This window comes from Tiliqua scincoides, chromosome 5, assembly GCF_035046505.1.
Source record: "Tiliqua scincoides isolate rTilSci1 chromosome 5, rTilSci1.hap2, whole genome shotgun sequence".
NCBI classification, from domain to species: Eukaryota; Metazoa; Chordata; class Lepidosauria; order Squamata; family Scincidae; genus Tiliqua; species Tiliqua scincoides.
The window spans coordinates 24,225,223-24,237,388 of record NC_089825.1 but is presented as its reverse complement, the minus strand read 5'-3'; the positions used below and the strand labels follow the sequence as shown (position 1 = coordinate 24,237,388).

Sequence of the window (12,166 nt, the reverse complement as noted above, 5' to 3'; positions counted from 1 at the left end):
TACCTGGGGGGGGGTCAGCGGGTGCAAGTGCCACCCTGAGGGCCACCTATGCCCACTGCCTCCCCTTCCAGAGGCATTCTGAGGGCTGGAGAGGCTGCACACTGCCTCCCCACCCCTCAGAATGCCTTCTAAGGCCTCTGGAAGGCCATAGACTATAACTTCTGGTCTCCATAAGTCACACGACAGGAGGGGAGATGTTACAGTGGCCAGGACCGCCAATGTCTCTATAAATAATACATCTCTAATAAATCTTATCTAATTATTACAAATTTAATTGTGCAGTTGTGCATCACTTAGCAACGTTCCAACCAGCGACAGCCCGGATATGCAGTGGCCTCTGCTGGACCCTTTTCACACACCCCCACAAGCCTCTGATGCTGAGGGTAAACACGCTCCTCTCGCCTCCAGAGGTTTTTTTGAGCCTCTGTGAGAATCATTTCGACTGAAAATACATGACTTCCGGTTTCCCAGGAAACCGGAGGTCGCATCTTTCCCCCCAAAATGGGCATTCTGAGCCTCCAGAGGAAGGGGGAACATGGCTCATCTTTGTGCAGTCACTCTATTCTCCTAGTGGCAAGTGAAGAGACAGCATTCCGTCTGCAGCCAGTATAGGAAGTGGTGGCTGAAATACTTGATGCTGAGGGAGAAGCATAAGTGAAACAGATGGGGTTATTCTTTTATTCAATTATTAGCACAATAACAGTACCAAAACGGACAGTAGTGTAATAAATAACCATGGCCTTGAAAGAGCTTGGGGGGTCTGAGGAGGAGAAGACAGACCATGCAGACCCAGCAAGGCAAAATCTAAACATCAGGGATGTCCGTCTAAGAGCTTGGAGGAGTAAGAAGAGATGCAAGTGGTAGTTATGCAGAAAGTTGAAGACAAAATATGGGAAATGTGGCAACTTACAAAGAGAATCCCCTGTACAACATAATCTTGTATTCCTGTACTATAAAAGGGACAGCAATTTCCATTTTTACTGCTAGAGTTCAGGAACACTTTTGTTTTTCCAAACTGGTATGAAGGAAGCTCCTCTACCTTGACCTTTGGCAGTCAGTGTCAGACATGGAGTGATGTAAATGTTACTTGTTGGGATGAGGAAAATGTCTGTGTTGTGGTGAGGAGAGCCCATAATCTTCACATTTGTGTAAGTGCATGGTACAGAAGGAAGAGGTTGGGCCTCTTCTGGAAATGTGCACCTGCAAACCATTCCTCCCTTCCTCAGAGACACCTTCCCCCTCCCCAGTCCAGCTACACTTGGTACTGAGCTGTGGGACATACAACTACAGACGCAGGGTAGAGTTGCTGCTTTTAAGAACTTGTAGTTTTCGCTCAAGAGTATTTTTATGCCCAAATGGTTTGGTACGGGAGTGCTTGGGCTCTACTAAAAATTGTAAAACATGTTTAAATGAACAGAAAATTGTATGGGCTATAGGTAAGTAAGTGGTGAAAAGGGTTATTTTGCTCATCATTGGAATTCTGCAAAAAGTGATTCTGGCACATATGCACATAAAATATTACGGACAATCATTAATATTCCAACATAAAGGACTATCAGTGGCAGGCTTCTGACTTCATATTTTAAACAGTTAATTGATTGATTATAGGGAAAACAGTTTATTGCCTAGAAAAATTTTAAGTAACTAATATCCCTCACTAATTTTTATTTTAGATTAGTTTCAGTTCCAACAACAGTAATTTATTTTACCTGCTATGAACAACTGTGTGATGCCCTCACTTCTAAACTAGGAGACGATAATGACTACATTCCACTTATTGCAGGTGCCACAGCCCGATGTGAGTCAAACAATCTCTAGCTTACTATTAATCTATATTTAATATGGCTTAAAAGAGGTGACATTGGTTGTAGCAAGAGCTTATACACCAAAGGCAATATAGTGCAACTCAGTGAACATTATCTTGTATGTGAAATTCTGTTTGGGGGTAGAAGGAATGTAATTAAGTAGATTCTACTCTTTAGATTCAAGTTCAACATGTTTGGGTCTTGTTCAGGCATATTTCATGATTTCTTAAGTATGGTTCAGAGCTTCCTTTGAGCTATCAGCTTCTTCCCTCAAATTCCTTCTTCCTTCCCACTATACAGCATTACAGCTGTACCAATGTTAACATTAACCACAGTTAGTTTTTATTTGTTTGAGAAATTGTTGTTTTTAACTGACCAATTAAGTATTGTGCTTTTTTTCTCAATTGTAGTAGGTGCAGCAACAGTCATCAGTCCAGTTGAAATGATTAGAACAAGAATGCAGTCTTCCCGGTTAACTTACAAGCAACTGTGTGCTTATATTAGTAATAACCTGGCCAAAGATGGCTGGCTTTCACTCTGGAGAGGATGGGGTCCCACTATTCTCAGAGATGTGCCATTCTCAGGTATAATTTCTTGTGTCTCAGTAGTGTTATAAACATTAGTTATTTTTGTTTTCTGTTGGTTGTTACCAAGTTGAATGTCAGATAAGGTAAGTGCAGAGACTGACAAATCGCATGACAACTGTGTGTCATGCAGTTATTGAATACAGGCGTCCCCTTGTATCAGCTGGAGATATTCCAGCTGCCACCATGGATAGCAGCAAACTCTACAAAAAGTGGTTCACAGATTTCCCTCCATCATGCAAATGACTTATCTGTCTCAGATTGCAGCTCTCCTGTCACTGTTTTCTGTGTCTCGTTGTCTCTATGCTATCTGTAAACACTAACAGGAAGTGCTAATGGGAAGTGGGTTTGTGATCTGAAAATAATGCAAAGCTTAGCTTAGTGCTGCATTTTTTTTTAGCCCTCCAACCTTCTTCTTGTTAGTGTTTGTAGATAGCACAGAGACAGCGAGATACAGGAGACAGTGACAGGTGGGCTGCAATCAGAGACAAACAAGTCATTTGTGCAATGGAAAATTTGTGAACTGCAGATACAGGACCTGTGGATATGGGGAGGAGCTACTGTAGTTATTATGAAATTAATGGACAGCTCTGCTGTTTTCTTTCTATTTGCAGCATTGTGGGATGCGTTTAAAACATTTTAAATAAAATTAAAATGTCTCATTTTGTGGAGGCCATGCCGGGTTTTGCAGTTCCAAAACAGAAGTGTTCATTCAGTCATCTTTCTCTAAGGGAGAAACATCATATATGAGCATATGAACTTGTCCTATACTGGTCAGACCACTCATCTGAGTTTGATTTGGGTATTAAATTCTGATTTGAAGTTAAGTGTTAGCAATATAATCTGTGTAGAATTAATACTAACTATGATTAGTATCAGAAAGAGAAGGTAGCAGGAAATTTACATTCAAGAGAGAAGGAATAACTCATTAGCCCAAAAAGGTACCCTTGATCTTTAAGCACAGTTAAAAGATAAGGACAGTGGTTCCCAAACTGTGGGTTGGGATCCACCAGTGAGTCTTAACCCAATTTTTGGTGGGTCATGGAACTGACAGGGCAGATTAAGCTATGTGCATAAAGGGTTAAAGATGCTGCTGCTTGATTGGGAGCACTGATCCCAATCACCATTATAGTCATACCCCTTGGCATTCATAAATAGGGCAGCAGCTACCTTTAGGGCTACAGCAGCCTTTAGAATGGTCACCACCAGAATGGTCCCAATCTTATGAAGGTGGAGGTCAGCAAACAGTTCAGAAGAAGGTTCCCCTAGTCTCCTAAACTAGATGGGTCCTCATAGATGGTTAGTTTAAAAAGCGGGTCCTAGTGCTAAAGAGTTTGTGAATCACTGGATAAGAGCATTATACATTTCCACCATGCCTTTTACATGGAAGAAATTAAATTATTAGCCTGGTTTATAATATATTTCAGATAAGAGCATCTTCTAGAAAGGAGAAGATATGTGATATAATGAGGAACACACAAATAACCTTGTCCTCACCATGACCATGTTCATCTCACCGCTGAGTAGTTCTCCTCTCCTCCAAGTAAATCAGTTTTCATGATAGAGAACTGGAAAATTTTCTCTCAAAAACATTAATGAATTCTAATATCTGTAGTAAACCCATCTTAAGCTATGTACAGCTCATTCTGATAGTTGAAGATTTACTGGAAAACCCCTTTGTTTTGAATGTGTACTTAAAGTGCCCCCCCCCCCAGTAGTTCTCTTTATTCAGATAATAATGGACATAAAGCCTGGAAATGACGATAGTTACCCATACCATATGTCAATAGCCATTTTTCAGATGCTTAGCAGATCAACTGATATCTACTATAACTACCTCCATAGTCCCCCATTTTTATTATTATGAACGTTATTTGTACACCAGTCATAATCCCTTGCAGCTATTTAATTTCTGTGTCATTATTTTACCAAGAAATGTGATAAATTTGTTGTTTCTTGGCAGTCACCCATCTATTCTCATTCGCACTTGGTTATCTTCAGAGATAGGACTACTTTATAGGAATGTGTGAGAATGATCTTCAGACTCTTTCTGGACCAAATTATATCTCAAAATCCTGTTTTGTACCTAGATTAAAGATACACAATAGAACTGAGGTTAAAGAAAATGTTGCCAATAATATAGATATTAAAAAACATGTTATTCCCATAATGTGGCATATGTGAAGGCTGAACCATGACAAATGGTGATTCATGGAAACATAAAGCCCTAGCTAGTTGTTGCAGAACTAACTCCATACAGTTGTGAGACACTTGGTGATCATACTTCAGTTCCTCTCCAGTGTTTTAGTTTTAAAAAAAAAACCTCTGTATTGCATTTTTCTTATTTTGGATGCTTGCTGTATCATAGCATTGTACTGGTGTAACTATGAATACTTCAAGAAGAAGTTGTGCAAGAGAGCGGGAAAGTCTGAGCCAACATTCCTTATTACCTTTCCATCAGGAGCAGCAGCTGGCTCTGTAAGTTTGGTTGCTGTTGCTAACAATTTGATTTAATAAAAATTACATTATGCAACTGTTTACCTAAGAAGTGGAAGTGCAGGAGATTGAGTCGACATGCAGTGATGAAAGCATTAGATTTGCTTCAGACCCATTTAAGTTAATGGTAGCCAAGCATACAGTTAAGTCTTGAGGAGCACAATCCTAACCATGTCTACTTACAAGTAAGTCCTATTTTGTTCAGTGGGGCTTACTCTCAGGAAAGTGTGGTTAGGATTGCAGCCAAAGTCCCATTGATTTAAATGGGATTTAGGCATGTATAAATTAGGGTGCAATCCTAACCCATTTTCCAGCACTGGCATAGCTGTGCTAGTGGGACGTATGTTGCATCCTGCAATTGGGTGGCACTCACGGAGGCCTCCTCAAAGTAAGGGGATGTTTGTTCCCTTGCCTTGGAGCAGCATTGCCCTTACGTCAGTGCTGGAAAATGGGTTAGGATTGCGACCTTAATCTGTATTGGAATCACTCAACTGATTCAGAGTTTTGCATACCTACAGTGCTCTTCTGCAGGGTGGGCCCCAATCCTTTCAGTGTAGATCCATACATTCAAATGAATGCACATGTTTACTTCATAATCAAAAGAAACAGGACAGGACAGTAGAAGACTGGGACTGGCATATTGGGACTGTGACACCTGGAAGAGAACAGCAGATAAGCACAAAGTGAAACACAAGGTTACACTCAAGCTGAGACATTGTGCTTGCAACCCCTTAGTTCTAAACATATTCATTTGGAATGATATTCTCTTCATTTCAATGGAATTTTTAAATTCAGAATTGGTTGCCTGCTAATACTTGCTCATTGGATTTCAAAATCAACATAAGAAGAATCTATGTATCACGGCCGCATAGTCTATACAATATAGACACTCCGTGTTCAGAAGCAGTATACCCCCCAAACGCTGCTGCTGAGGAGCAACAGCAGGAAAGGGCTACTGCCTTCATACCCTGCTTTTTGACTTCCCAGAAGTACCATGGAAAACAAAACGCTGGACTTCTGACCAGATTTAGCAGGGAATCATCTCATGATGTAACACTGGAAATCTGTTGCATGTAGATATTGTAATACTTAATTTGTTTTTTCTAGATTGCTGCCTTATTAACGTTACCATTTGATGTAGTAAAAACACATAGGCAGACTGAAATGTGGATGTCTGAGGCTGCACACTGTAAGTGATTCATTAAGTATTTTTCTTCCACTATCTAGCCACTGTCTAGTATATATTAGAAGGCTCTTAGAGGGCTTTCCAAGGGCCATATTTAGCCCACATACTTCTAATCTGGTCCTCCAGCTGCTCCCTGTCTGTAGCTAACAATCTGGTCTTTTCAAGTCTTGTCCTGTGTGTGCGTGCAGATGCTGTCGACCCAAATGTAGCGACCTCATTCCCAGATGTAGTGTGTTTGCATGCATGGAAAAATAGCACAGGTGCACAGTAACTGACTGTACCATGGCTGAGCAAGAACAAGTGCGTGTCTTATCTGAAAGCAATACAGGTCTAAAATAACTGACTGTAAACAATAGAGAGTGAGCACGAAAGAAAAATTCCCTGCTATTTTCTTGCTCAGAAATCCTCCAATTCAAAAATTAATCCTTCAAAATACCAAAAGCGGACCATGAATATTGAGCATTGTTGCTTATCCCAAGTTAGCAAATTGTCAACCATTGTAGCCTTGCAAGTACACTACTGCAACATGCTCTACACTGGCTGCCCTGGAAGGTGTAGCTAGCGCAGAATACAGCTGCCTGCCTCTTTACACAAGCACAAAGTCAGTATTATTTAGCCAGTTCTGAACTAGTTCCTACTGGATCAAATTCAAGAGATTAGCTATTACTTATAAAGCCCTAGAAGAGTCCCATTAGATAATGCCCTTCCTTTAGGACAGTGTTTCCCAACTTGGGGGTCATGACTCCAGGGCAGGTGTTCCCAACCTCCTTTTGGGACACTACCTCTTTAAGGAGGGTAGTGACCCAACCAGGGACCCATAGTGCTGTTAGAATGGCACTTCTGAGTTTCTCTGCTGCTGAACACAACCAACCCTGATCGCGCTCCACTTCTGGTTTTGCGGAGGCAGGGCGCGATCGCTCCGCTTTCACTTCTAAAGCTTTGGGGAGACCTGCAGACAATTGTGCAGGGCTCCCCGCACCCCCAGGAGGCTGCAGGAGGCTCTGATAAGTACAGCCAAGCCCCTGCAACCCCCTGAGCAGCGCAATCCTGGGGATCGCGTCGCTGCCTCCTCGCTGCCCCCGCCCCTTAAGGAGAAAGAGGCCAGGGCCCTCGGGCTGGGCATCGCAACACCCCAGTTTGAAAAGCTCTGCCATAGTCCATCACTCCTGACTTTAAGGCAATGTTGTAAAATGCTCTTTTTTATGCAAAACATTAAAATATGTATCTGAATATTACATTTACAATTTTGTCTCATCTATGCTTATTTTAGAAGTTATCAGATTAACAATTTGAATTATTCCAGTTTAGTGAAAGACGTTTGAAGGATAAATCAGGGAATAAAAACGTTCAAATAAATGTGCTTGAAAACTACAGCTCCTGAAAATTGTGTTCAATAGCAGAATTTCCCATTGCAGAGAAAGCTTAGGTAAAAGCTGAAATTGTACATTTATATTCTACTTTTTAAAATACTTTTTTTCTTTATTCAGCAACACAACAGAGGAGTTCATCAATATTGGAAGTAATGAGGAGAATTGTGCAAGAAAATGGGTTTGCTGGCTTATATACTGGTAAATTCTTATTCTAGTACATAGTCAAGTTCCTACTATTGCATCAGTAATATATAAAGAGTTGTGAAAAATAATCTGGGAACACCTACTGTTTCAGTCCTGTTAAGCTAATAAGTGTGGACTTGATCAGCCCTTTGGAGGCCAAGTGTAATTACTATAAGAATTGGGCAGAAACATTCTTGGCAATGAAAATTGCTATGTGCTTCATAGTCTATTGACAAGTCTTACCCTGAACAGTTTCTCTGGATGAAGACTTAGGTTGAGCTTTTGTATCTCACGTGTTGGAACAGTAGCCAATAGTCCATTCCTATCCTTTTCTCTCCTGCTGGTGCAGCTGCACCAAAACTGGACACACTGTATGGGGGGAGAGAGCACAGTAGGCTTCAGCAGGGAAAGGGGATTTAAATCCCTTTACCACTGCAAAGTTTCGAGCTCCACAATGGGCCTCCACAGATGTGTGCTAGCAATTTTGCTACCACAAGTCTGAGGGAAGAAAGAGATCTGTCGACAGAAGGGATAGGATCTAGTGTGCACTATCACAGTGGAATCCACCACCTCCTGCAGAGTCCCAACCCTTATTCTGCCCTGCCCTCCCCCCACTATCTTACCTTCCCTGGTGGAAAGCTGGACTTTGGGCAACATGTGTGCCCTTCCCACTACTCGGCATGCTGCCAGAAAGCAGCGCTTTCAGCCTATAGCAGTAGTCCCCAAACTGGCTCGCACTACACCAGGATATTTGATCCGGGCACTGCACCTTACTGTTCCGCCCTGCAGCCTCTTCTCTTCATGCCCGATTTTTGCAGAAACCCACACTGGGCAGCCACTTCCACTGCCAATCACCCCAGAAGGCTCTGCATCCCGTTTTCCTGAAGGAAGTGGCTGCCCACCTCGAGTTTCTGCAACAATTAGGTATGAAGAGAAGAGGCTAAAGGGCAGAACAGTATGGTACTGCATGCTGAGCTGTTTTTCTGGTGTGCTGAATCTGGCCTTTGGGCTGTAGTTTGGAAGCCCTGGCCCGTAGGATTGAACCGTTAGTTACCTTAGCAACATTGCTATTCAGATCTATATGTGATTTCGCTAATTTCTTAACCTTGAATAGCTTTTATCCTTTTTAATCTGCCATCAAACCAGCCAGAATATTTTGCTTTTAGCTGAATTGGCCAATATAAGTTGTGGCAGTTCTTCTGGTCTGGAAATTTTTAACAACAACCACTGCATATGCCATTACTCTTGTGTAGATAATGCTGCTGCTAACATTGTGCCTGTGGAGATGGTGGAATGTAGGAAGCAGTGACTGTATGTAAATCCTATGCCAGGGGTGTCAAACATGAGGTCCAGAGGCCGGAGGTGGCCCCGGAAGATTTTTATCTGGCCCTCAGGCTGTCAGCTGCTGAGCAGTGCTGAGGTGTTACTGCTGAAAAGCAGCCTACATGAAAATTGGGGACCCCCATATCTTGAAATATGATCAAGATTTGGTATTTTCTGTCATTTGCAGTTGAGTTTTTTTGTGAGAACAAAGTGCTGATTTCTGACCATCAGCTGCTTAATGATGTCACTTTCTGCTTAATGACATCACTTCCAGCCCTTAGCAGGTACCCTGAATGCTAACTTTGGCCCTCTGTATAAAACGAGTTTAACACCCTGTCCTATACTGTTTAGAGTTCTACATCAAAACCAGCACTTAAATTGTGCTCAGAAGGTAATGAGCACTAATGCAAACCTTATGTTCTGTTGCATCGCAGCCTCAGTGTTGTACTAGTCATGTATTAAAGGCTTAATTTAATTGCAATTCGAAAGGAAAAATGATCTTACTGGTTGAGTCTGTGAAAAGTATGTTGATAAAAGGGTCATTCAGGCTTAAACAACAGCGGATACCCAACTACTGATTACTTTTGCCACCAGTCCACCCACAGCAATAGCTTCTTAGTATCAATTTCTATATAATCATCTATCCTCATGATTTGCTGTTGTCAACACATGAATCAGTTGTCTCTAAAGAAAGTGAATCTCAACTAAGCACCATTGAAATGAATGGGGTTAAACTTTGAAATAAATGACAGTCACAACCCATTTATTTTAATGGTGCTTAGTCAGGACTCACTTTTTTGAAGACAAAGTATATAGAAATACCTGCTATAACACTTTCATTATAGCCACACTTGCACACACACAGTCATGCATCACTTAACAGGGATGTATTCCCACACTCCGTCAAGCAAGGCTTGATATTAAAAGTGAAGCCTCTGAAGCTGAGGGGAGAGACTTTTCTGAGACTCACAGAGGCAGCACACCTTCGCAAGACTCAGAATGGCCAAAACCAGCTAAAAGACATGACTTCCAATTTCTTGGGGGGGGGGGGGTTGAACAGGGACCAGCTGCGGCCATCACATATGGGCCCATTGCTGGTTGGAACATTGCTAAGTACTGTTCATCTATATATATATAGTGCAGAAAAGTCAAGCTGTCTGTACTGTGCTTTCAGTCAAGAGAAACTCTTTGTTCTGGCTAGCATGGGAGGGGAAACCGCAGGCAAGGTGATCAACCCTAGATGTCTTCTTCAACAAGAAACCTGTTGTTCCCAAGGATAAGTCACAACTTGGTAGTAGCTCCCTTGCTTCATCTTCCACCACTACCATTAAGGAGTGACAGCAGCAATAGTCTGTTACTCTGCCCTAATGCAGTACGCAAGTACAGTAGTGTGAACACATCTGCCTTAGAACAGTGTTACAGTCATCTCCTAGATAGCACTATTTCATTACAAAGCATTGTTTTCTAGAACAGAATTTATGAAGTACTACTGTATAGGATTGTCTCTATAGAATTTAAGGCCTATTTATTCATATTCACATTTAACATATATGAATATGTTCTGAAACTTTTCTCTGTACTCAAGTTATTCATGTGAAATAGACAGAACTGGTGGAGAAGGCTGCAAACCCTATACAGTCATGCAATGCTAAATAACGGATGCAGACCGGCATCCCTATTATCAAGCAGGGCTTGACGCTATGCAAAACCTCCAAAGGTGAGGGGAAACTCTGCTTGCCTTGCCTCCAGAGGCTTTTCTGAGCCTCCCAGAGGCAGTGCACAGCCTCTGTGAGGCTCAGAATGCCTCCAGAAAATCGGAAATTGCATTTCTCTTGTGATTGGGGTATTCAGAGCCTCAGACACAGTGCATAGATGCGCACTGCCTCTGGGAAGTTCGGAAAAGACTCTGGAGGCAAAGGGAGCAGAGCTCCCCTCAGCTTCGGTGGCTTGGGGGGGTGCGACCTCTTGACCAGTGGTAGCTGTTGCATATGCAACCTGTCACAGGCCAGAAGGTTGTTAATGGGCGCACACCTGTACATATTTCCCTATAAATCCCTTTGAATTTAATGAGGCGTACCTCTGAGTAGATATTTAATGTTTAGTTATTTAGAAGTTTTATATTCCACTTTTCCAGAAGCTCAAACCTTGGAATGGTTGAACAAAGCAGAAACAAAGAATACAATGAGTTCTATAAAATTAGAGATAGTGCTCAGTTGGAAATAGTGTATGGCTATTAAGTTAATTACCACTTAAAGTCTGACTTTAGTCCTGCAAAAATTGAAGCAGTTACCTTTGTACTACAGCTGAATATTCTTTAAATGTTTTAAATCAATCCATTTCTCTAAAAAATAGTTTTTGACTGACTGCAGTAATTTCTCTTCTCTGTAGGTATTGTACCAAGATTGGCAAAAATAGCTCCTTCTTGTGCCATAATGATAAGCACATATGAATATGGAAAATCTTTCTTCCGTAAATTAAATAAAGACAGACACATGAAGAACCATTAATGCTGTTCTGTAAAGTTTAGATGGCATCAAAGGACTCATCCACAGAAGGGTATACTAAGTAAGGACCATAAGAAAAATGTAAGGTCTTAAGGTATGAGTTGCAAGTCCCCCTGCACATCATTTATGTCTCCAACACTGTATCCTGTATGCTGAACCAAACTAGGATTCTTCCATGCTATTGTTGTTAGCCCAGGAAGAGAGATGGCTGCAAAGACTGGACTTAAAGGTTTTTCTTATTTGTGTTCAGATACCCTCCACCCTCAGGCTAGACTCTGAAACTAAGTGTGAGAATTCGTCTGGAATGTAGCTATTTGATGTATTTAACCATGCTGTATCTGAAAGTGGGATACAGTTCAGTTGTGTTTAGTGTATCTGCTTCTCCTTTGAAAAATGTATTTTTGAAATATGAACAAGGATGTATTTCCACAGAGGAAAAATAAGTCCAGACCCCATACAGAGTATATTACTTTAATGTGCCAACAGTTCTTATTACAGGTACTAATTCTAAGTTTTACCATGGATTCAAGACAAGCCACTTCACCTTTTTGTAGCAGTTCTCAAACTGGTGGGTCATGATCCACCAGAAAAAGGCTATTCCCCTTAAGGGGAGTGACCCAGAAATCGGGGCAGTGAGGTTGCTGTAGCAATCATGCTACTGCCATGATCAAGGAGTTACTAAACATTCCTGAAGCGTAGCACTGACCTGGGGAGT

At 41.6% G+C, this 12,166-nt stretch overlaps 1 protein-coding gene across 2 annotated transcripts in view; it reads left to right on the top strand.

Moving 5' to 3' along the window:
* The window catches only part of SLC25A40 (solute carrier family 25 member 40), a 19,337-nt gene extending 7,171 nt beyond the window's left edge, over positions 1–12,166 (top strand). For both annotated transcript variants that reach the window (XM_066628525.1, XM_066628524.1), the window contains 6 exons: positions 1,674–1,798; positions 2,216–2,389; positions 4,758–4,867; positions 5,993–6,074; positions 7,559–7,639; positions 11,336–12,166. In XM_066628525.1, coding sequence (XP_066484622.1) covers positions 1,674–1,798; positions 2,216–2,389; positions 4,758–4,867; positions 5,993–6,074; positions 7,559–7,639; positions 11,336–11,454 — 691 coding nt within the window. In that variant the 3' untranslated portion in view covers positions 11,455–12,166. The remainder of the gene's footprint in view (positions 1–1,673; positions 1,799–2,215; positions 2,390–4,757; positions 4,868–5,992; positions 6,075–7,558; positions 7,640–11,335) is intronic.